This window comes from Colletotrichum navitas (genome assembly GCF_030913465.1).
Source record: "Colletotrichum navitas strain CBS 125086 chromosome Unknown LY79scaffold_6, whole genome shotgun sequence".
Lineage (NCBI taxonomy): Eukaryota > Fungi > Ascomycota > Sordariomycetes > Glomerellales > Glomerellaceae > Colletotrichum > Colletotrichum navitas.
In genome coordinates this window covers 616,694-639,778 of record NW_026850552.1, presented here as the reverse complement: position 1 = coordinate 639,778, position 23,085 = coordinate 616,694, and the positions used below count along the sequence as shown (strand labels likewise).

Sequence of the window (23,085 nt, the reverse complement as noted above, 5' to 3'; positions counted from 1 at the left end):
TCCCCCCCTACAGGTGCCTGCGCTAGTCCCGAGGGACACACTTAACGGACACATTCTCTCTTCCGCCCCCCCGGCGGAAGGGACTTGGAAGGACGTCGACAGAGGTAGGCTTCCATTGGAACATTATCCTCAGCCTCATCCACAACTCACCTACCGTTGCCCGTTGTAGCTTCCGCCGACAACGGTCGCTTCACGAGATCCCTCTTCCCTTTCCACCATCCACCTGCACAATATCTCCAGCCCAGTCAGCTCGTAAATCTCTCCGACCTCGATTCTTGCCCCCCTACCCTCAAATCGGCCCTATCCCTCGATCAATCGCAAAAAAAACAAAAAAAAAAACAAAAAAAAACAACACAGACCACCATGTCGCATCATGCTCCTACTTCGCGCCCAAAGCCTCCTCCCCCGGGCAGCGAGGAAGCCTCGACCATCCTAAATCTCGGTGAATTCCAACATGTAGATACCCTCACCCTATCGGAGGCGTCTCTGGTCATCAATGCGCTTGTGACGAAGCGGAAGATGGACCGCAAGAACATCAACGAAACCGAGTAAGCCGTGATGCACCCACCTATCGTCACGCGACACTTGTTGCCATAGTTGAAGCAGGCACCCTTCGAGGATACAAATAGCTAAACTTTTGCACTCCTTCAGAATGTTGACGCAGACTCTCAACTACCTTGATGCCTTCTCTCGGTTCCGCCAGAAGGAGAATGTCGAGGCCGTCGAGCGATTGCTCAGCGCACACAAGCAGCTTGCCAAGTTCGAGCGAGCACAAATAGGTAAGCAGAACACCACCTTAAATCCGGCACCGCCTGACAGCCTTCGCTCAAAAGCATCATTCGCTAACCGAATGCAGGATCCCTTTGCTGCGAAACCGCGGAGGAAGCAAAGACACTCATTCCTTCCCTACAAGACAAGATCAGCGACGATGACTTGCAAATACTCCTCGATGAGATCAGCAAGCTCCAGAGCCGATGATGCGCTCACACTGCTCGATCCTTAGTCCCTCAAATTGGCAGTAGCCGAGAGGGACACATCTACAGCAAACACTCGCGGCGGCACTGGGGAGGCGAACAGGTCTCGTGTTGCCAGCACATACAGCAAACCGATGAGAGAAGTGGGAAATTTTCAATATCCGTGGCAGGGCAAAAAGAAGAAGAAAAATGGAAAGGTCACGAAAACGCTTCTGCACAAGAAGCATACTGCATGATTGGCGTACACAGGAGGGAGGGGATCAGAATGTCTTTTTAAGTATGTGTTGAATACCAAAATACCCATGAATTCGGCACAATAAGGCCATGCACATGCGTTCTCGCAAACTGGGTCACTCTCACCTATCTACAGTGGCCATTATAGGCGTAACTTAAACAACAGACAGCATCGACGTCACTTTTTATTATTGATTGGAGTAGAAATGTCAATTAGTTGGTCTAGCTATGGGTGACCATGACGGCTCTGTCTCCAACTTTGTTGCTGTTTTCATATTTTTCCATCCGTGCCGGTTTGAAATAACCCTGACAAGAACCAGCAATATCAGGCAAATCATGTATGCGAAAAGCAGTCCTGGGTATCGTCCAACGCCTGCCGAAGTTCTAAACTACCTCCCCTTAACCTAGCCTCCAACTCCCTCAATTCCACGCAGCATCGACCGAATATCCTCGAGAAGCATCGGATGATGCCCCTCAAGCGATAGGATCCCACTTAGTCCAGCTGTTCACGTATCGACCTTCAAGGCGCTCGTCCACAGTGGGCTTCAGCGTTCCGGTGAGGAGTCTCGGGGTGATCTCAGCGACAGGGTACAAACCGGTACCCGGGCGGTACGGCTTGTACATCTGCACGCCGCTGCGAGTACTGCAAATCTCGATAACCCTGGGCAGACCTGGCGAAGCCAGCTCGGCGATGGCCGCCTGCTGGGGAGGGCCGTGAAGCTCAGGGGTGGCCGTGCCAAGGCGAGATATGAAGTCAGGCGTTGCGTTGGCAGTACGACAGATGAAGTCGGGCGTCGCATTGGCAGTGCGGCAAACGAAGTCAGGAGTCGCACTAGCAGTGAAGGGAATGGGATCAGGACTGGCCGTGTTGGGTCTCAGGATCTCAGTCAATGGCGGCTGCGGAATAGCAGAGTCACGAGTATCAGGACTGGTCGGGTGGTTCATCATTCTGTCTGAGCCTGTGTTGCTGGTTCGGTTGAAGCGAATCTGAGGCTCCTCATAGAATCCTGTGACTGGTTAGCTCCATGAAACTCAAAGACAAAATGTTGGAGGCCACTTACCTCCAAAGGGAGAAAAACCATCATCGGATCGGATTGGATTGGCAGTCGTGGGTATTTTGCTCTGGTCCTCCTTCGAGCCATTCCTGCTTCCATCTGTGCTGTTGACATCTCCGCTGATGGAGCTGATGGACTCCCGCGAACCTCGGAGCTTCCTTCTTTGCTTGGTACAGAGAAACCAGGCGGCAATTACTGCCACAAGCACGACTAAGATGGAGACAGCGATCACGGCCTGTACAGCAGTGGAGAGGCTGTTCTTCTCAGAATCGGGCTGAGGAGAAGCGGTTGATGTCGAAGTAATAAACACCTGAGGCTTGACAGAGGTGAACGGGATGTTAAAGGCCGGAGTATCTGTAGGGTCCATAGATGGTCCCAGAGAAGTTATGGATGAGACGGGTCGACCCTTTGGGTCAGTGTACCAGGCGCCCCCCGGGCCAGTAGAATCAGCCAGGAATACGGTGGTGGTCACGATGTTCATCGACTGAGACTGGTGTGTTGTGATGGTCAAGGTCCTGGTGACAATAGACTTCTTCGCCAGCGACGTGGCAGGGATGAGAACAGGCGCAGCAACGGATGCGATAGTCTTGCCTGGCTGGTCTCCGGGAGAGTCACGCGGGCAGGTGTTGCCAGGGCAAGGGTTGAAGTGGCAGCAACCGCGATAGCCCTCTTCGCATTCGAAGTAGGTGAAGCCGGCGTCGCAGGTGTCCTTGCCTCTTGCGATAATTGAGATACGCATGACGGCGGCAGAAGGTTGTTCTTGGCGTATAATCGTTATAGGTGTGCGGCAAGAGGCGACGTAAGAAGATCGACGTCGTCAATAGCTTGACGATTTGCGCGTCACTGTCAGAACCGTATGGCAATGGATACAAGCGAGGTTGAAGTGAGGTAAACCAAAGAGCGATGATGGGGGTCAAATAGGCAGAGTTGAAGGAAAATGAATTTCCCAAGGTGATTCAGAAGAACCGCGGCGTCTGCAAGGCACCTCTTCGACAAGCCGAAAAAATTGTATTCCAAAGAAAAGGCCAAGGGAAAGAGAAAAGGCTTTCAAAGTATCTAAGTAAGTGGGTAGTAAATTGGTAGCTGGTAGCTTGGAAAGAAATGGACGGAAGGAAGGAGTGAAGGAAGGGAAGGGGCGATGGGCGTTGCCTGCCTCCCCTACATGCATGCAGTGTCTTCATCTTCTCCCAATTCTAGTCTTCTCGCCTGGGTAGACCTTCGGCCTCTAGCTCGATCAACTCTTTCTTCTCTTCTCTTCTCTCTCCTCCTACGGGCAGTTACTGAGAACTCTCGAATTTGGGCTGATGATCACCCCAAGGCAGTACTACAGTCACCAGTGAGCACTCGTAGATCAGTCTAGAGCCGACCTCCATACCAGACGAGACAACACACTGGACGCTAACCTATACTATAGAGAAGGGTGGCCAGTCTTCTATCTTTGATGCTTGTCCGTTTGGCCGTATCCGGGGGAGGACCGCCCTACGGTGTTTGCTCTCGGATGAATGCTGTCCATGGACAAGTAGCAAAAGCTGTGTCACCACCCCTCACGATTCGATAACGCAAGAGCCGAGCTACAATGACGGAAACGGACACGGTAGGACGAGACCAAATGCAGCAGACCCGTTGTATTTGCCACCATGTCACGGGCCGAGACAATGGCTATCGACCCGATGGCTAAGCCCCACCGCTCGGCTACATCCAAAAACGGTTGCGAAATGTAAGATTCCACCATGGTAGCGCTTCACCTGCGATCTTGTCTCGATGCTATACGTTTAAATCACCAAACTTAATTTATTCGATGCCTACCCCCCAAGACCAACCGTGTTGCACGCCATTGTCGGCACACATACTGCCACGCGTGTGTGGGTATTTGAAAACATTACGAAGAACTTTTTGCTCACCAATCCGAGTTCATTTTTGTACAGAAACGGCCCTACAGCTTCTCCAGCAGAAGCTTGCTACCAAGGTTGCCCACGGGCTTGTCCGATTTGGCAGTACCCTTCTTGCTCCTCTTCGCGCCCTTGTCGCTCTTTTCGCTTTCCTTCTGGGCCTTAGCTTCCTTGGCCTCCTTCTGCTCGGCCGTCTCCTCTGTGGCTGCTTTCTCAAGAGCCTTCTTGTGCTTCTTGAGCATCTTCTTCAATTCAGGTGCGTGGCTAAAGTCTTCAGCTTCCAGCATGTTGAGCACAACGAACGAGCTCGGTCCCGTTGCCCAGTCCAGAATATAATCCTTGATGACCGGGTACAGGACGTCGGCGAACTTTAGTGGTGGCTCAATGGGCTCAACCTTGCCGGTCTCCTTATTGAACTTGCCACCGGCGATGAGCGTTTTGATTAACCGACCTCCAAATGGTGTCCGCGAGACGTGGATAGGGGTCGTGACGCCCTCCACCTCCATGGGCTCCGCGCTTGGATCACCCTCAGCAACCGCAGCTACGGCCTCAAGAGCAGCTGTCTTATCACCCACAGCACAGAGGAGAACGTCCGCAACCAGCTGGCAGCCAAAGGGGTCTGCCACCAAAGTCGGCGCAGCAGAAGCAACAGCCTCCAAAAGCGCCGGTGATATAACAGCAACCAACTCTTTTCTCCGCACCTCGGCGTCTTTCTTACTGGTTGTTTGACGGATCTCGTGGACCTCTTTGAGGATGGCCAAGTCCTCACTCATGTTCGCAGGGAAGAGGGCTCTAGACTGGCCTTCCAAAAGATAGAGAAGGGTAGCCCTCGCATAGGGATTTGTTGTAGAGACAACAATGTTTTCTGTCGCCTTCTCCTTGTCATCGCCAATCAGCTCAGGGAAGATAGCCTTTGACGACATCTTTGTGTCATCGATCACGTCGAAAGCGGTGAGGATAACGATGTGGGCAAACGGGTCGCCTGACATCAGAACAAAGTTGTCCTTGTAAGCCTTGAGCAGGTTTCTACGGTCCTTGGAGGTGCCGTTGGCCAATAGCAACGCCACCAGCCGGGATCCTGAGCGGGTAAATGCCATGTTCTTCAGCAAATCGCCCTCCTCGTCGTCCTTGATCATCTCGATGAAGAGATTGAAATCTTCTGTGCCAGGCTTGATGTTTAAGAAGTATTGCAGCATAGCGTCGTGCAGCATGGTGAAACCGGTCATCTTCTTCTGAACGAGCGAGTTGATCATGTCGTGCAGACTTTTCAGGATGGGCTGTTTCTTGTTGGGATTCTTCTCAAGGATCTCGGCTAGGTCCGAGGTCGGCTTCTCGTCCTTGCTGCGCTCAAGGAGAGCGAACTCGGGTCCATACCATTCTCTCAGGAGAATGGCCTTTTGCTCCTTTGTCGCAATCTGTCGGTAGATGTCGTCGAGAATCCATGACGCCTCCGGGTGGTTAATCAGCTTGCGCACCTTGCCGTAGAACTCGGGGATGATGAGGTCCTTGATCTCGCCGTCGGCCTGTACCACCATCTTGGCAATGAGAAACTTGGCGTATCGACTCTCAGCTAGCTGAGTGTAGGTTCCCTGCAGTTCACGGGTGATCTGTTTCCGTTGCGCGGCGGTGGCATACTTGAGAGCGGTCTGGACAGCGCGCGTGGCGTCGTGCTTCATAACGAAATCCTTGACCCGGCCGGTGATGATGGTGAAAAGCTCATCAACCAGCTGCTTCCGTTCCTCGGATGGCACATGAGATTTCCTCCGCAATCGCTCCCAGATCTTCTTGGTTCGTGCCAGCTCATCGGCGAGGGGCTTCGCGGCCTTGCGCTCGAGGGCCAGCTTCTTCTGGATGGCATGAGACTCTTTTGAGTTTTGGCCTGTTGCAACTGTATGTAAGCGTTTGCAATTGAGAGCTTGCAGCAAGCGCATCATTCCCCCGGGGTTTCTTTACCTCTCTCGAAGATCTTGTTCTTCTCAGCACCATTGATGCCTTCCTTTTTGCCTTTGGCTTGAGCCTGCTGCGCCCTGTCACGAGGGTTCAGCTGAACACCCCCATCATCCGAATCCGAGTCCGAAGGGGATTTGTCGAGGTCGTCCTCATTGTCGCTCTCGGGGGCCTTGACAGGCTCCGCCTTCTTCTGTGAGTTAATCTTGGCCTTCTTGGAGAACTTTCCATCAGAAGCACCCTTGCCGGCGGGAGCACTCTTTCTCTTGACACCGTTGGAGAATGCCATGGTGCAGAGAAGCGTATGCGTGGCTGTTTGGAGAGGGGGCAAGTTGCGGTTGTGGACAGCCGCAGAATCGCAATGCGTAAACTTCTCTCAGAGGGTACAAAGAGAGGGCGGCCGACGGTGGGTGGGAACTTACAGCGGTAGCAGAATTGCCTGGGAAATTCAGAAATTTTTATTTCAATTGCCGGGCGGTCAGCAGTGAGCTAGGCTGTATTGAGCGCATGACCCCACCACGGCGCAAGTACGTACCTATGCCATCGATGGCATCTTTCAACCACAAGCTGCCTCTTTAGCAACGACCTTGGGCCTATAAACAGCACCATCGCGACTTTCTTTTGATCTACCAAAAGGATAACAGGTATCAAGAGCTGAAAAATTTGGAGATATGGGGCGCGAAGAACAGGTCGAGGAGCGCGAGGTGCTCGAGTCCATCTTCCCGGAAGAGATCACAGGTGAGTATTGAGATCCGTTACCCCACCACGCCATGCCACCTCAAGCAACACCATCACTAACCACTGGCGCCATCATAGATATCTCAGAGACTGAGTTCAGAATACAAATTGCCCTCGATGTCCCGGGAGAGGAAGACGACCCTCCTACAATGTTCCTACAGGTTCGCTATCCGGAAGCCTATCCCGACGAGCCGCCCACGCTGGACCTACAGTCCGTACCCAACGCCGCGCCGTACGAGTGGTTCAACGTGTCGGAAGACCGAGAGCGCCTGCTAGAGGGGATCGAGGAGACGATCCAAGAGAACCTCGGAATGGCCATGGTCTTCTCGCTCGTCTCGGCACTCAAGGAGGCAGCCGAGGCGCTCATCGAGGAGCGCAAGCAGGCGCGGGAGAAGGAACACGAGGAGCGCGCCGCAGCACTGGAGCGCGAGGAGAACAAGAAGTTTCACGGCACTCCCGTCACGCCCGAGACGTTCCTTAAGTGGCGTGCTGGCTTCATCAAGGAGATGGAGGAGCAGAAGCAGCGGGAAGAGGAGGAGCGTCTCGCTGAGCTGAAGAAGGCCAAGATCAAGGAGCCCGTCAAGCTGACAGGTAAGCAGCTGTGGGAGCGCGGCCTGGTTGGCAAGGTTGTTGACGAAGACGAGGAAGATGGCGCGGGCTTGGCAGAGAGCGTCGACAGACTCAAGGTCGAGGCTGCGTGAGATGTCGGCTTCTAGTATTTTCATGGGAAAAGGGAGGGCAAGAAATGCATCCGTTCCGTTAGCGTTTGATTTTGGATTTTAAAGAAGGAACGACTGTGGTTCTCATGGTATATGTACCTCATCTATATGCTGCCACAAACGAACCCGTGACGACGACAATGGGGGGAGAAGGAGCAACTTTTATGACTTTTGGACGTCTTTTTCTCTTTTCAATCCCGATTCCGGACTCCCAAAACTCCGTGATCTTAATTCTGTCAGCCGAGCCTCCCAATGGTCATGATCCTGCCACGATTTGTCTCTAAACACAGTTGCCCCCAATTCACCCTTCCATCGCCTCATCCTCGTCGCTGCCGGCATCTTCCCAGCCGTCATCCTCATCCTCCGCTGGTGGGTCGCCGAGCTCCTTATTGATGGAGGCGAGGAGCTCCTTGGCGTGCTCGCCCAGCCGCTCGTCCTCGTACTCCTGCTCCCGGTAAAGCTTTTGACATCGCATCAGCCACCGCCTCGACGTGTCCCATGTTGACTTCCAGTCCTCATCGTCCTCGTCTAGCTGGCTCTCGTCCTTGCCCTTGACCTTCTCGCCGATGATGAACAAGGCCCAGCCGCCCAGGTACCACGCCTCCACGCTCTGGTCGTCGTCGCCCACGAGCCTCTCGAGTACCTCGATCGCCTCCTTCTCCATCTCCACCTCGAGAAGCAAGCGCACTAGACTGATTCTCGTCGGGAAATCCGGCACGTTCGGATCCAGCGGCGGTAGGTTCACCCACAGCTCCAGGCTTCTCGCCAGCGCCGCCCGCGCCTCTTCTACCTTTTCCTGTGATATTCTCACGTTCGCCACTGTCTGCCATGTCTCCGCTGATTCTGGCGCGACCAGACCCGCCTCGGTGATGAGCGCCTCACACCGCTGCTCCGCGTCCGCCTCCCACGACAAATCCGTCATGTACACCTCGGCCACGGCGCACAGCGCCCCGCCAAGCTTCCTCTTACGATCCTCCAGCTGCGTCTCCTGCTCGGCGCTTCGCTTCGGCAGGTCCGCGAGCAGCTGGATCTGGCCCCTGAGTGACTGTGCGCCTTTGTCGAACCAGTTGACGCTGTCCTGCCCGCCTTCCTCGCTGAGCTGTGCGAGCCAAAGGAACTTCTCCGGTCCACCTCCTATACGTTCGTCGAGGGTTCCGTCAATGTCGAGCTCGACGGCCCGCAGGAAGTAGGCCCGCGCCTCGTCGACCTCGCCCATCTCAATGGCGATGAGACCCAGGAGGTTCACCGCCGCCAGCTCATGGTCGCCACCCACGCCCGTGCCGTCAAGTGCCTTCTTGGCAGCTGAGACGGCGTTCTCCAGGTCACCCTCTTGCAGTTTTGTCGCGGCCTCGACGAGAAGCAGGGCCGGGTTGGCGGGCTTCTTCTGCGTTCTCTTCTTCGCCTTCTTGTTGGGGCGAGTTGGCGCCATTGTGATTCCTACTCTATGTTATGTGCTTGATTATGTATGCGCCGTCTGATCTCTGGAAGAGATTTCATAGAAATTTATTGGCTAAACGAGGGCTGTTGAAGTGAGCGACAAGAATAAGAGAGTGAGATATGAGTTGTGCTTGCGCTCGCCCGTGGTGGTGGGTTCCAACTGGGTTATGAAAGAAAAAAATCTTATCGCACTACTGTGATCTTATCGATAAGATACAGGTGATATCAATGGCGGGGTTCGAGGAATCAGACAAGCTGATATTGTCCCCCCCCTGTCAACCCGAGAGTACCGTGCACACTAGTCTGTGCAGAGTCCAGTAGACAGTGGATTTAGTAATAACACAACTATCTTAGAGGCAAAAGGGATAGTCTTGGCCCATCCTGACCTAGAGCGCAGCGTAGGAAGCAGGGTGGGTTAGTACTATTCTAACCCTCCCCGGCGGAGCCGTTTTGGAACTATAAAAATCTAAGAAAACTGGATTTGAACTGGATTTAAACCTGCAGCCTTTAGGATATGAGGTTTATTGCTGTTATTGTGCACAGTACTCTCGGGTTGACAGGGGGGGGACAATATCAGCTTGTCTGTAGACTCCTACACCGACGACGCCAGCCGTGCTCACCGATCCCGCAACTCCACCTTGGACCATTTCCTTGTTGTACGGTCAGCTTCTTTCCGTCTTGCCACCACTTGACTATCTGTGGTTGTTAGGGGAAAGGGGTGGGGGAGGGGGCGGACTGTTTTTCTAAACATGGCCGGAATGTCACATCAGTATCCTAATATCTCGGAGGGCGAATCCGACATGACTGAACGCTGTCTTCAGCAACATGATTGGGGAGATGTCAACTTGTATGGCTCTGCTTCACACAAAGGCAAAACATACGATGTGTTTTGTAATCATCCATTCCGGTGCCGCCGATGATGAAGCATTGGCCAGCAGTTCGAACCTAAATGCTTGTGATGCTTTAATGTGGGGACATACGTCGTGTTTGGACTGCCGCAAATGATAGAGGCTTCGCTCATTAAAGGTATTGATTGGAGACTGATCAGCCTCGTAAAGTTAGTGCCGTGACTAACTACAGCTCTGGCCGACAGGGCCAGAGCTGTCCACAAACAGCAAAATTCCTGTATAGGTGACAACAGGCCGCCCATCTGATACCAGACTGGTCCCGTTTTCAGACGCCATCGCTAACAAAAATCCAATCATAAAGTATAATAACCAAAACTCCATCCCCAACCCAGTATGCGTTATTTAGCCCTGGGAAATTCGAGTATTTCGCGTTTGTGAGTCTATACATCGCGTACATTAATTAGGAAAAAACCCTTGCCTTGCTGAGATGAGGAATCGAAAAAGGGCATGTGTATTGGCGAGCGATCCAGCCTCTCTCAGTAAGCTTGACCTCTAGCCGAAGAACTCCTGCTGGGAGGCCCTTGCTCATCAACGAGCTCAGCGGAAGCCCCCAAAAGATCGACCTGCTGATCGGAGCCAGGATCAACTCTGCTGATGCTGTGCTGAGCAACAACGCCATAACTGGTTGGCCTTTCGGTGCTCGGCGTCCTGCGAATGTTGAATTCCTCTAGAGAGGATCCACTGGAAGACAAGCGTTTCTGATGCGAGTCTGACCGCTGGAAGGGGAGTCGTTCAGTGTTTGGCGACGACGCAAGACCATCCGGAGCAGGAATGTCTCTGGATGGCTCGCCGCTCAGAGGACCCGTGGGTGAAATCGGTGGGATCAGATTCAACGAAGGGGCTGGTGAGTGCCCACGTGCTGTCACAGAGTCCCTCTTAGAGCTCTTCCGCGGAATTTCTGGAATGTCAGGTTTCGTGGACTGACGCCTGTGTTTCTGTGAAGCAGATCGACTTGCTTTTGACGGGCCTCGACTTGATAACTTGAAGCTGCCCGAGCTTGCTATCCCCGGCAGGGTTGGCGGTGCATCAGAAACTTTCGGTATGCCAATCTCTTCAATCTCCGATTCGGAAGATACGACCGAGACACCGTCGCCGAGCAGATTTTCCGAGTTCTCCCCATTACCTGGTTGTTTCCGTGCCGCCTTGTTGTTCGGTTTGTCATCGTCGGAATCAATTGGCCCGTTCCTCAAGACACCCATAGCTACCGGGATGCCTTCCGGTGGAAGCTCGGCATCGTACTCCGCATCGGCTGCGGCACGCATGGCTGGCGGCATCCGCGAGCTTCGCACCACCTCGAATCCCTTTCCCTTCTCCTTACTCTTACCACCGAACATGGTACGGAACCACCCTGCAGCTGTGGCCATGGGTTTTGTCGGGTCAGCGGGGCCTGTCCTGAGCTTACGGCCAACCCCCTCCGAATTGAGAGCGGGGCCTCGAACTCCATAGTAAAAGTCAACCTCTCTGGTCGAGTAGTCTGCTCTGGGTGCGAGGTTTATGGCCTGAGGAGCTGGTGTTGGGCCCCTTGATAACTGTGCCTCCAAGTCCGCCGCAGCATCGCCAAGATGTGCACCGGGCTGGCTGTAACGACGGGAATCGGCGACGGAGGCTCGATGCTGCAAAGACGTGGACGAGCCGTTAAGGGTGTCACCACGGCGTCTTGGAGGCCGGTAATATGGATCTGCAGATTCAACAGTCACAGCCGCAGGAGGCCGAGTGGCGGCAGCAGGGGATGGCAGGAAGGAGAACGTGCTAACTTCACCGGGAGTCGTCGGGGTAAAGTTGCTGCCACTGTCGAAGTTACGAACCTGTCCGGTATATGGGTCGATGCTGTCGAGGGCGGAGGAGCTGCGCTGTTGACTCCGGAGGAGAAACCCACTACCTGCCGACTCGCTCCTTAACCTGCCACCGCGCATCACATAGCCGGTCTTTGACGTTTCTTCGGCATCGAGCATCCCCGTGGTAGACAGGTGGCTGGTCCGGGACAGGGCCCCATGGCCTCTCCGGGAAGTACGGCGCTGCAGCTGGCGCATGCCAAAGATCTTTGACAAACCACCACGAGTGAGACCGCGGGCATCGTCGCCTCCGGCGCCAAGGAGTCGTGCAGTGACTTCAATAATCGTAATCAGCGCATTCAGAAGGAATCCGAGAACCAAAACGCAGGCGTGTATTAACAAAATTGTATAGCCGATCCACCCTTTGGGGCCTTCGGTCACGCCCATCTGTGGCACGAAAGCGACCATGAGCATGACGGTGGTGAACCGCAAAACCGAGAAAAGAGTGTGGTAAGCGTTCATGGAGGTCGGAGACTGAAAAGGCCGGAACGCATGGAGGGTCAACACGTGAATGACCTCGCAAATGGCGAGCAGGACAATTTGTGCAATCCCAACAGGCTGCACCGCGCCAATCGCAATGCCGCGGATGAATGTGAGCGTAACTGGGACGAGTGCAAAGGCTGCTTCCTCATCTGAGTAGGTATTGTAAAGAGCTCCGTAGAGCAACACAGTCGGCAGATCATCGAAGAGAACGGCTCTCGGTCTCGTCCTAAAAATCAAGTATAAGAGCCATGCAGCAAAGCATACCAAGATGAGAAGGGTAATGACAGCCAATGCCACCGCAAAGTCTCGAGACTGACTGGCAACGACCAGTTGAAACGTCGATAGTGCAACGATAGGCAGCAGCAGGTAGTTAAATACTATCCGCACAACATTGCCCACGGAGAAGGGGATGTTCTTGGCTCGAAGGTCCTCCTCGGGGGTATCGCTAATAAATCGCAGGACCCAGCGACAGAAGAATCCGATCTGAGTGAGGACAAGCAGCGCGACAACGATGGCGCAAACCCAAATCATGGTCCCGGCCCAGATATCCTCGACATCGGTCATGCCCACCATTTGCGCGTAGCGGTGTAATCCATAGGAGCCGTTGGTTATATAGATACCATCTTGGATGGGCTGCCAGCCCGGAGACCTGCTCACGAAGCTCTCGTTAAACATCAATGCGGACCAGCTCACCTGGCTGACAACAGGCTGATAAAATCCCGGGTAGTTGAGAGTAAGCCCACCAGTAAGGGCCACAAACTGTATGTACTGAAGGCAATCCCCGAATCCTGGCGTCACCAAGCGCAGCAAATCGGCATCCCGGCCATAGTTGGTTGTCCACTGAAAGATGTCCGTCGACCCCCACGGGCTGAACACGGAGGCGAACATGGTCGCGAACCCAACAAAAAGGAGCACGACGAGCGGCAAGTAACGTAAAAGATCGCGAGTACCACCCAAATCAGGGGTTATGGTAGCAGAAGCACAGCCGATATGCTTTGCCAAGTCGTCTCCATAGATGACCTGAAGAGTCGCGGCAAGCGAGGCGAAGGCATATGACGAACCCATATCGGTTGTAATATTCACTGAAGGTAAGTTGCCATACGGGTTCGTGCTGCAGTAAGGTTAGCCGGACTCAGGTTACACGAAGAAGAAGAAAGAGAAAGAAAAAAGTCAGTCTTACATGGGCGTAGAGTTGAAGACCGGGCTGAGGGGGCAGGAGCCGTTGACGAGGCTGTAGTTGCAGAAGCTGGAGATATTGCTGAAAGGCTCGTATGTCAAGAAGTTGACTTTGCTCGCGAGGGTAGTGACTTTGTTGCCCTCTTTGGTGGAACGGAGAATCTTGCCATCATGCTGACTAGGATCGTTCCAGCGCGGGTCGCCAGCAGGCGGTAGACTGACGTTATAGTACGAGCCCGACACGTTGCCCCATACAATAATTTGAAGTGAGTGATTCGGGTTTTCGGTGTCGAATCGAGCGTCAATATAAACAGGGCTCCATTGCAAAGGCAACGGTTCGTAGTTCCTGTAGCTGTCGGGGAGGCAGTTGTCGAAAGGGATCAAAACGGCGGACACAGGCTGTATCAGCAGGCAAGCGAGAAGAACGAGAAGTGTGGTGAACGAGCTGGAGGGTGACGGGTGTTTAAAAGATGGCAGTGGCCGCATTCGAGAGGAGCGGCCACAATCCATGGTGAGCGGTTGCGTTGAAAGAGATCGGTGTCCTTGATGGAGCGAGCGAGTGGCGGGCCTCTCCATCGGGGACGAAGACTTCATGAATTGGGATGGCAGCGAAAGGGCGCGTTTTCCATGTTCAAGGTAAGCGGCGACTGCATGTCTTGCGAGAGTTTCGGGAGGGGGTAGGTCTTGTGAAGGATCGGAAGGAGGCATTCGCATGTTTCGAACCGACGTATCGTTGTAGCGTAGTCGAGAAGCGCTGTCGATGAAAGGCTCGCGGCGCGGTGGGTGGTGGTAGGTGAGCGATGCACAGAGGAAAAGAAGACAAGCACGGGTGTCTTGTGCTAGAATGCCGGCATCTTGGGGAAACTGCAGCAGGCACCTGGTTTCTGATGCTGTTGCCTGTCTGCCTTCCTTCGATTCGTCTCGGCAAGGATTGTGTCGTGACGCGATGATGTACTGTTTGGCTTTTCTTCCTGCGTATATCTGGCCGGTGACTGCCGGCGGGATTGATGGGCAGTGGGATAACGTCTACTATGAAAGAGGGAAGAAACTTGAGGAGGGGAAAGGGAGAAATATTGTGTGTGTGTGTGTGTGTGTGTGTGTCTGACTGAGCGAGCGGCGTATGCGTGTGGTTCTGATGGTGGTGGTGTTTGGCGGTGCAGGCGGTGGTGCAGCAGGGAGGCAGGCATGAAAGACGGTATATGGTATGTTGTCGCGCGAAAGAGGGCAGGACAGGGTCAGGGAACAACGATGCGGAAAAGTACGTGTAGACTTGGAGCAAAAGTACCGGTACCTCTGAGTTCCGTGCCGTTTTTGCGAGGGGATGCACACACCTACATGTAGGTAGGTATCTACTTGCCTTGCAGGGCCCTGTCCATGCGGACCCGGTCGCCCAACTCAGCATAGGTAGGTAAGCATAGCACAGCACAGCATAGTACCTACATAGGTACCTACCCGTAACAGCAGGGTCTAGCTCTCGGGGCCTGTTTCCGGGAAACTTGGGAAGCTCTGGAGGTGCACCAGAAACCTCTCCGCATCACTCACTACATGTTCCGAAATAGACTAGCGCAGGAATTGTACTACTGTACAGAGTACTCTGCGCTCGAGCTTTTGGGACCCGTTCTCCATGACATGCCATCCCGTCCGGCACCACGGATAGCTTACAGACCGCACATCATCCGTATCCAGCATGAATCGAATCCCTTCGGTCCTCGGCGCTGGTCGGCCATGGACCACTGATCAGTGCGTTGACCGGTTGCTGGGAGCGACTCAGCAGCAGTCGGCGGTACGGACAGGAGGTGCCTCAAATTGCGCCTCCCAGCGCTGCACGAAAGTTCCCAAGTCCTAAACCTGGGTACCTACCTCGGTAGGTAGGTAAGGTAGATAGATATACATTGAAGCATATAACTCCTCCCGTGGACCTGCCCACTGACTGCCAGCTCGCTGGGTACCTGCTCCGGGTTCCGTTTCCTTCTCTCTCTCCAGTCCCCCCCGGGCGTATTCAGAGTTGCCGGTTGGCTGCCCGTTGGACATCCCCAGTTGGATTTGCTTGTCTCCACCCAGTAAGGCGCAGCCGAGCCCCCCCTCCCGTCGTTGCCCGCAGGGCCCAAGTCACCCTCAGGTTACCTACCTACTTGCCTACGTAGCTATGTTATCCTGCACGAAAAAAAGGTTTCGGCCCAGATGGGATGAGGTGGGTGCCACCCTTCAGTGCAGTCTTGTCGCCCATGGCAGCCGACTTTTATTTGGCCTAGCCAAGCCCAGTCGCGGTCGGTCCGTAGCAATAGGTACGTAGCATGCGTCTTGCACCTTGGATGCTGGACCCTTCTTTGTCAATCCAGCCCAAAGTAATATTCAAATAGGACACGCAACCTGTCAGTGCAGAACCTCGAATCACGGTGGATGACGGGATGCCTCGTCGTCGTCGTCCAAAGGGGTGGTAGGGGGGGGAACTCGTCTAACGCCCTGAAACCCCAGTAGGTACTGCTACCTTATGACGTGCCGATGGTATTCCGCATGAGCCGACCTCCAAGTACCTATCCTATGTATGTACCTACGAGTAGGTGATTACCGCCAGGTACTATTCAGGTATACCGCCCCATCAACTGGCTTAAGACCTATGTCTCTGCTCTCGATAATTGTCCATAGTACCTAGTGCCATCTGTCGCGCCTTTCGCTTGCGACGTCTCACACGGACGAAGAACACGCCAACCTCGAAACTACCTAGCAAGGCACCACCTCGCGACGATCGCTCCGAAGGCCACAATCGTTGACGATAGCTAAATCGATCGCGTGCTTGTCGAGACATCAAACGTCCAACAACACCACACTCTCGCTATCGTTCGTGCGCTCTCGGCCATTGAGTCGATGTCGTTACTCTGCCTCAAAAACAAAGACAGACCCGCATTGGCCAACCGACAGGGATGATCAATCAACTGATGTGAGTGGCATTACAAGAGCTATGACCTCAGACAAACCCTGGATCACCGATCGATACAATCAATGACTGCCAACTTCTCTATCTGGCTTGTGTTGACTTCTGGGAAGGGGGAAGGGAAGCATCCAGCAGCAAATGGCCGGGCTATCCTCATAAACCTAAGCATCAACCACAAGAACTAGAGCAACAATGACCGTAGGCAACGGATTGCAGAAACGGCCAAAGAACCGAATCGATACATCGCCCTGTGTCTCCGGCACGTCCCACTTCCAAGGCACCAAGCAGCCAGCCCGCGCGCATTACAAAAGGATCGCCCGACCGTGTCACCGCGTGCGACGCCCCGAGCCCAGGCCCCAGAGGCAGGCTCGCATCACCGCCGACCAGGAGGTCCTGTCGATGTTATGTTTCTGCTACCCGAACCATAGAAACCCGAAAGGCCAGCAAGAAAAACCTGACGGCAAGGACCAGCTTTCAATTGTGATTGATGGGTTCCTCATGTATACCACATGATTTCTTATACCCTCCTCCTTTTTTTATTCTTTTTTTTTGTACCACTTGACACTTCATCCGGACAACACATACCCAGACCATTGCCATAGTCAGCTCTAAACCATCGGGTGCTATTGCAGCAGAGTCTATCCGCATCCCGGAAAGTCCATTGAACCTTCTCGCGTATACGCTCGACGTTGACAATACACTCACTACCTGTACTACTTACTACCTACTGTTGCATTGCTAGCCCAACGACTTTCGTGCAAGTACCTAGCAAAGGCAGATGTTGCTCAAACTTCGCCCGCGACACGTTGTCTCTTTCGACATCACTAATGGTGTCAGGCACTGTCGTCCATCATCGACAGCGACAAAAGTTACTCGTGTCTCTCTCGATCGTTGACTAATAGCCCAGTCACACTGCCCCTCCCGCGAACAATGAGGATCGGATTCCTTCGCGTCCCTAATACGAACTGCAGCACGAGCCAATCGCCATGCTTCTCAGGTCCCGACTGACGCAGCTATTTTCAGCATCAGGCGCAAGTCCGATGGTCCGGCAGAAAAAGATAGAAACAGTAGTCGAGAATGTACAGCTATGCAATGCCGGCGCTCAACCGTCACCACACCCCGTCGTCTCCGTACGGGTACCGCTATCATTAACGGCAGAGCTACTGTCTGCCGCCGAGTCAATGGCAACCACTTGTCCTGCGCGAAAACGCGCCAGGAAGGCTGCCTGATAGGGCGCCGGTCGCGGTGCGGAAAGTGATCGGGTACAGCGGCCCTCGTAAGCAGCTATTAGGCCGGTGCAGCACGAATACGATGCGCCCTCTTTGACCCCCCACCCGTTGCCATGTTGGTTCGCGCTCCTGCGTCATGGTGTGTTGCCATCCCCAGCTAGCCCCTCTTTTCAATACTTCCACGATTCCCCGTCCATCCAGAACGTGAAGACAACACTACAACGCGAAGACCCAAAGACGATCGCCGCATACCGTATGCCTCCCTGATGGCAGGTGTAGCCACCACAGCCGCCCGCGCTCTTCGTCTTGCAGGCGGCACACGTGGAGACCCAGTCACCACAATGTACCTGTATGTCTGTCCGTTACCCCGTGGTTTTGTAGTTTTGCTGCATCGCATGCTGTCTCAATGTCGAGCGGGTAGGAACAGCGTGGGAAGCTCCTCAAATCCCGTCTCCTCTCCCCCGGCTGCCATCAACCCCGCCCCTAAACGGTTGGTGGGGTACACACGTTGAACCAGATACGCCGACTTCGTTACCTTGTGTGAAAAATTGCCAAGTCCCAGAGGTCTTGCAGGTATCGCGGCTGGATATACGGCCTTCTCTCCACCATCCACCTGCGTGAAGTTGAACAGAAACCGGCTCGATGCCGCTCTCGTAACTCGAAAGGGATGATGGCTGGTGGGAGATCTCGGATGGCATGGTCATAGAGGCGTGGATTGGACACCAGACGCGCAAGAGGCTCGACGACGAGGCGGCGGATGCATCGAGCAAATAGTTATGTGAGTCTATGTGAGTCCACTCATAAAAGCCAACATATGTGCAATATACTTGGGTCTTCTGATCTCTTTCGCCTAAGTGCAGCAGTATTTGCTTGATAGAATCAAGTCTATTCGTCCCAATATGCCCGCCCAGACTGCACTCATTCCATCATGCAACCCATATCGCTTCCTTCGAACAGTGCGCCAATATCGATCTCAAGCTCCAGCTCCACACCATGCTCCTTATACGCCCATGCCCCGAGAACCGCTTGAAGCCTGCTACTGATATCTTCCATCTCGACTGGCTCCAGTGGAAATGCGGCCTCCTGTTGACCTCTTAGAACGTAAAGATCGTAGTCGGATGCACTAAAAACCTGCTTTTTCATCTTGTTTAAATCGAGTCTGAGTAACTGTATATGCGTGTAGGCCTCGGAGAATTGATTCTCAAACGGCAGCATCTCCGACTTCATACGCTTATGTGTTTTGCTCCTCGACCGGGGCCTGGATGCCAGTCTTTGTCTCAGGTAGCTTCGAGGCGACGTGTCAGGCGCAGTTGATGCCGGTTTTTGGCTTGGAGCTCTGCCACGTTCCTCGCCCTTTCCTTGGTCTTCTGAGTAGTCAGTGTTCCGTGTTCTTGGGCGGAGCGCGTTGAGCCTCTCTAGAGCCTCCTCCATCTCCTTCGACGGCAGATCACCATTGTCGTGCCGATGGGCGTGTGTCAATGTTTCTTGAGCAACATAGTTATCTCGAAAACCATTATGGTCCGCTTCCATTGTAGCAAAACAATCGCCTTTGGCGCGTTTGGGCGTCAGCGGCTCCTGGCACCTTCTCGCGTTGAGGACAATCTTGCCCTGTCTCAATCCATCTGCTCTGGGGTCCACAGCTCGTGTAGCCCTTCGTGGAGCGCCACGAGGTCTTCCTCCGTGCTGCTGCTTTTTTCTTGGTTCAACATGAGCAGGTCCACGGAACGGTTTATGCAATGGGCTAGAGGAAGGGGGCGGTGTGCCTAATACACTCTCTTGGTCGAAATTGGCAAACGAATGTGGCGTTTTGAAGTACGCATGCTGACAAACACCAGGACCCCTGGCAGGTTGGATACCTAGCTTGTCAACGTCATGTCCCTTACCAGCCGACCGGAATGGCTCGTCATCTCTAGCAATTCTTCGCTGGCCTTGATGTCTCAGCCCGTAAAAATCACCTTGTGGGGCAGTGGGATATTGTAGTATGGAGGGTTCAAGATCACTCGCCTCGTACACGTCCTCCCTTTGTACGACAGGTTCTCGCTGAGGCCTGTCATGCTGGGGCTGGATGTGGTCTTGGTCTTCAGATCTCAAGTGAGCCATATCAGAGCCTCTCTGCACAAAATCTTCCGCCCTTGGAAGTGGCAGCCGTCCACAGGAAATTGTGGTAGCTGGGGTGTCATCACGCTGTGTAACGCGACTCAGATAGCTAGAAATGCTATGTTCATGAGCGCCACGTTTGTCTGCTGCGTTTTTGGCAATGGTCCAGGGATTTGGCTTCTCGCGATGTTCTTGATCAAGGCGCTGTGACTGCAGATATTGAATAAGATCTATCCGGGGTGGATCGAGAAAAATTGGCTGAGTATTTCCTTCCGGACTTGCAGTTTTGTCTCTTGCCATATCTACTTCCCAGCCGGTCCGAAGTAGATATTGAGTCGGTTCGGTGGTGTATTGCAGCTCTGCATTTCTGGGGAAAGACTGGCGATGTCGCTCCGGGTAACGGGCCCCCGTCGCCTCCCCACCGGTGTATTGGCGCGGTGCCTGGTTGGGATCATCTATGGGTATCGCGGAGCTTCCGTAAAGTGCCTCTTCGTTGCCAATAGGGACGGTTTTGTTCTGTTGACGTGTTTCAACGTGGCTGTAGACAGGACCACCAAAGCCCTCTTTGTCAATAGGGGCTGCAATATAGGTTCCGTTAATAGATGACGGCGGGCAGGCGACCACTCTGTCCGGGTAGTTTGGCGTGGGCTCCTGGATAACTTCGGCAAAATACGGTTCATTGCCATGTGGCAGGAAGTCGGAACTTTCTCCCCTGACCGTGCTGTCTGGTATGAGCAGATCCAGGGACTCGTTGAGTTGCTCTCCATCATCGTCTGAATGTATATGAGGGCTTGTGTCTCTATTCTGCGACTTTCCCATTTGGACACGCTCTTCCACAACCTCGGTCACAACCCTGGGCTCCGTTGGCAAGTACATCTCCTTGCACATTTCCTCAAAAAGGGACAATACTTTGGATTCATTAGCAAAAAGAACCTCGTCTTTTGCTGTTGTCACATTCAGATCGTAGCTTCCGATGATGCACTGGATATTCAGTCGTATGAAAGGTTTGGGGACTAACTTGGAGTGTGGTTCGACTCCACCGACATGGCGTAAATAGGTCTTGTATACGTTGACAAGCTTTTTCATTGTCCCTTTGACAGTAGACATGGGCCTCGAGTCGACAGAGATGAAGTAGCCTTTTCCGGAGATCTTGGAGAGATCCGCGTCAGCTTTCGGAAGGAAGGCTTCGAGGCGTAATACTGGTGCCGGCGTGTCTGGTCTGGTCGAGAAAGTGCCCGAAATCACACTTAGGGCCCCGTCAAACGTTTTCTAGACGCATTGCGAGGCCAGATCGGGGCCAAAGACTTGGAGGACCGCTTCTCTGATATGTGCCCCTTGACCGGGAGCATATGACCAGGAGAGTTTGTGGTCTTTGAAAATTTTGAGCGAGAGTCTGATGTATGGTCGAGTGAGGGCATACGTTTGAAGGAGCTCTTTGATCTGCCCGCACGACTTTTTGCTCTCCTTGATGGCAAGCTGCCTTCGGACCGGTACGGCGGCAAACAAATCGGAGACGTCGACTGTTGTTCCCATAGAACCTGAAGCTAGTCGCTTGTCCGCGATTCCTTCCACGTCATTTTTAAGCACCAGCAAAGCCGCAACCTTGTCCTGACTTGTTCTCGTCGTAATGGTAAGCTTCGAGCAAGTGTTCATGCTTGCCAAGGCGTCGCCGCGGAAACCAAGTGTCTTGCCGCCCTTGTACTGGAGCTCCTCAAAGGTCCGAAGCTTGCTGGTATGTGACCTTCGCCCAACGGCGTGGTAGTCTTCGGGGCTGATGCCATGGCCATTGTCTCGTACCTGAATCTTGTCTACTGTGTTGGCCGAGACGCCAACTTCAATGGTGGTGGCATTGGCATCGATGGCATTGTCGACGAGCTCTTTGACGAGTGATAGGGGGGAGATCACAGCGATGGTGGACTTTAGCAGCTGGCAAGTACTCTCGGGGAGCTGAGAAATGGGCATGATGTATAGTGAAGACTTTTTTGTGACGATGGAATAGGAGGCGACAAATATATCAACAATGCCGTAAAACCCCCAAAAAGGGAGCCGAGATGGCTGGGAACGAAACAATGGTGTAGTACGAGGAGCTCACAGTAAATTAGGAGATTCACGGAAGCGAGAAAATGTCCGATTCCTTTTGAAAATGGAAGAAGGCGGCAACAGACATTGAACATTGGGTAGGAGCCATGTAAGTCATCGAACTCCTTCCCTCTGCCTGCACCTCGACCATCCTGAAAACCGGCACCAGCTGTCGACAGTTGGGCCTGCCACACACGCACTCGAAGCTTCCTTCCAGGGCAGCTCAGAGCCTTCCCCCTGCAGGGATCACAGCAAGATCCAAGGGGACGTCAAAGCCCCGCAGCAGCAGCTATCCTGCTTCCGAGCACGCAACACCTCGAACCGCATGCCCCGCATCGCAGAGGCCCTCGTTCCTCGTTCCTGAGCTAGCCCACTACTGCCGCCCGCCCTGACCAAAAGAACGTAGGCTGTGCTAAGCGAATCGTAAGCCAGACGGACGTGTCCATAACATCCGGCTTCTCAATTCCAAGCTTTACTCATCCCTTCCACGAGACAACACATAGCCGACAACGCCGCGCACCATCCTCGCGACAAACACCACAAGCGACCCTCCAAATTGCGTTACTTTGATACCCCTCCTCTCCCCTCCCCACCACAGCCTCAAGACGTCCAAGATGTCTGGCATCAAGGGACCGACCCCGCAAGAGCACGACGGCAGTGCCCTGCGTATCGGCATTGTCCATGCCCGCTGGAATGCTACCATCATCGAGCCCCTCGTCAAGGGCGCCAAGGAGAAGCTCCTCGCCTGCGGCGTCAAGGAGTCCAATATCGTCCTGCAGTCCGTTCCGGGGTCCTGGGAACTCCCCATCGCCGTACAGAGGTGAGTACGCGCAATCAGCAGCCAAACTTGTAACAGCTCGCTTGGGTTCCTTGCGTCGGCCCTGCCAGGAACATGACCTCCCCGCAAACCAAAGCGAGCCAGAGCTGACCCGGTCCGGTCCTCCCCCCCTCACAGACTCTACCAAGCCTCCCAAGTCCAATCCGCACAATCCGGCACCGGCACATCGGCCGGGGACCTTCTCGGCTCCTCAACCACGGATCTGACCTCCCTCCCCGTCGAGTCTCAAGACCCGTTCGACGCGATCATCGCCGTTGGCGTCCTCATCAAGGGCGAGACTATGCACTTTGAATACATTGCCGACGCCGTCTCCCACGGCCTCATGCGGGTCGGCCTCGACACGGGCGTCCCCGTCGTCTTCGGCGTCTTGACCGTTCTTAACGACGAGCAAGCCCAGGCTCGCGCCGGCCTCACTTCCGGAGGCCATAATCATGGCGAGGACTGGGGCCTCGCTGCCGTCGAGCTTGGCGTCAAGCGTAAGGCCTGGGCTGCGGGCAAGATCGAGTGAGTAGGTCAGG

The 23,085-nt window shown here is 54.0% G+C and overlaps 10 protein-coding genes across 10 annotated transcripts; 3 read left to right on the top strand and 7 right to left on the bottom strand.

Annotated features, from left to right (window-relative positions):
• Positions 1-51: 51 nt before the first annotated feature.
• Positions 52-1,415, top strand: LY79DRAFT_539998 (RNA polymerase Rpb4). The gene is made up of 3 exons (XM_060556841.1): positions 52-548; positions 652-779; positions 857-1,415. Exons 1-3 carry the CDS (start codon positions 364-366, stop codon positions 976-978), a joined length of 435 nt encoding a protein of 144 aa, XP_060418778.1. The 5' UTR covers positions 52-363; the 3' UTR covers positions 979-1,415.
• Positions 1,416-1,682: 267 nt separating this feature from the next.
• LY79DRAFT_666350 (uncharacterized protein) lies at positions 1,683-3,002 on the bottom strand (the record flags this gene model as incomplete). The annotated part of the gene is made up of 2 exons (XM_060563211.1): positions 1,683-2,215; positions 2,270-3,002. 2 exons carry the CDS (start codon positions 3,000-3,002, stop codon positions 1,683-1,685), a joined length of 1,266 nt encoding a protein of 421 aa, XP_060418777.1.
• Positions 3,003-4,196: 1,194 nt separating this feature from the next.
• Positions 4,197-6,388, bottom strand: LY79DRAFT_587147 (CPL domain-containing protein; the record flags this gene model as incomplete). The annotated part of the gene is made up of 2 exons (XM_060560732.1): positions 4,197-6,031; positions 6,106-6,388. The coding sequence occupies 2 exons, from the start codon at positions 6,386-6,388 to the stop codon at positions 4,197-4,199; spliced, it is 2,118 nt and encodes a 705-aa protein (XP_060418776.1).
• Positions 6,389-6,770: 382 nt separating this feature from the next.
• On the top strand, positions 6,771-7,538 carry LY79DRAFT_666348 (RWD domain-containing protein; the record flags this gene model as incomplete). The annotated part of the gene is made up of 2 exons (XM_060563210.1): positions 6,771-6,837; positions 6,916-7,538. 2 exons carry the CDS (start codon positions 6,771-6,773, stop codon positions 7,536-7,538), a joined length of 690 nt encoding a protein of 229 aa, XP_060418775.1.
• A 319-nt stretch (positions 7,539-7,857) lies between these two features.
• On the bottom strand, positions 7,858-8,985 carry LY79DRAFT_666347 (TPR domain-containing protein; the record flags this gene model as incomplete). Its single annotated transcript, XM_060563209.1, has 1 exon — positions 7,858-8,985. One exon carries the CDS (start codon positions 8,983-8,985, stop codon positions 7,858-7,860), a length of 1,128 nt encoding a protein of 375 aa, XP_060418774.1.
• An 810-nt stretch (positions 8,986-9,795) lies between these two features.
• On the bottom strand, positions 9,796-10,260 carry LY79DRAFT_326311 (uncharacterized protein). The gene has a single exon (XM_060552457.1). The coding sequence runs from the start codon at positions 10,141-10,143 to the stop codon at positions 9,889-9,891; it is 255 nt and encodes an 84-aa protein (XP_060418773.1). The 5' UTR covers positions 10,144-10,260; the 3' UTR covers positions 9,796-9,888.
• Positions 10,261-10,377: 117 nt separating this feature from the next.
• LY79DRAFT_507000 (uncharacterized protein) lies at positions 10,378-13,902 on the bottom strand (the record flags this gene model as incomplete). Its single annotated transcript, XM_060553779.1, has 2 exons — positions 10,378-13,327; positions 13,397-13,902. 2 exons carry the CDS (start codon positions 13,900-13,902, stop codon positions 10,378-10,380), a joined length of 3,456 nt encoding a protein of 1,151 aa, XP_060418772.1.
• A 4,569-nt stretch (positions 13,903-18,471) lies between these two features.
• LY79DRAFT_506970 (uncharacterized protein) lies at positions 18,472-20,736 on the bottom strand (the record flags this gene model as incomplete). Its single annotated transcript, XM_060553773.1, has 1 exon — positions 18,472-20,736. The coding sequence occupies one exon, from the start codon at positions 20,734-20,736 to the stop codon at positions 18,472-18,474; it is 2,265 nt and encodes a 754-aa protein (XP_060418771.1).
• On the bottom strand, positions 20,511-21,785 carry LY79DRAFT_539985 (DNA mismatch repair protein MutL). The gene has a single exon (XM_060556840.1). The coding sequence runs from the start codon at positions 21,610-21,612 to the stop codon at positions 20,920-20,922; it is 693 nt and encodes a 230-aa protein (XP_060418770.1). The 5' UTR covers positions 21,613-21,785; the 3' UTR covers positions 20,511-20,919.
• Positions 21,786-22,343: 558 nt separating this feature from the next.
• Positions 22,344-23,075, top strand: LY79DRAFT_507182 (6,7-dimethyl-8-ribityllumazine synthase; the record flags this gene model as incomplete). Its single annotated transcript, XM_060553800.1, has 2 exons — positions 22,344-22,549; positions 22,685-23,075. The coding sequence occupies 2 exons, from the start codon at positions 22,344-22,346 to the stop codon at positions 23,073-23,075; spliced, it is 597 nt and encodes a 198-aa protein (XP_060418769.1).
• Between the last annotated feature and the right edge of the window lie 10 nt (positions 23,076-23,085).

What these genes read in the sequence shown, in the direction of transcription:
- LY79DRAFT_326311 (XM_060552457.1), bottom strand. Translation starts at nt 10,143, where the DNA reads ATGGGCGGCCTGTTGTCACCTATACAGGAATTTTGCTGTTTGTGGACA.
- LY79DRAFT_539985 (XM_060556840.1), bottom strand. Translation starts at nt 21,612, where the DNA reads ATGCCCATTTCTCAGCTCCCCGAGAGTACTTGCCAGCTGCTAAAGTCC.
- LY79DRAFT_539998 (XM_060556841.1), top strand. Translation starts at nt 364, where the DNA reads ATGTCGCATCATGCTCCTACTTCGCGCCCAAAGCCTCCTCCCCCGGGC. An exon ending in AAGAACATCAACGAAACCGA is followed by an intron (nt 549 to 651) that starts GTAAGCCGTGAT and finishes GCACTCCTTCAG; the next exon opens with AATGTTGACGCAGACTCTCA. An exon ending in GTTCGAGCGAGCACAAATAG is followed by an intron (nt 780 to 856) that starts GTAAGCAGAACA and finishes AACCGAATGCAG; the next exon opens with GATCCCTTTGCTGCGAAACC.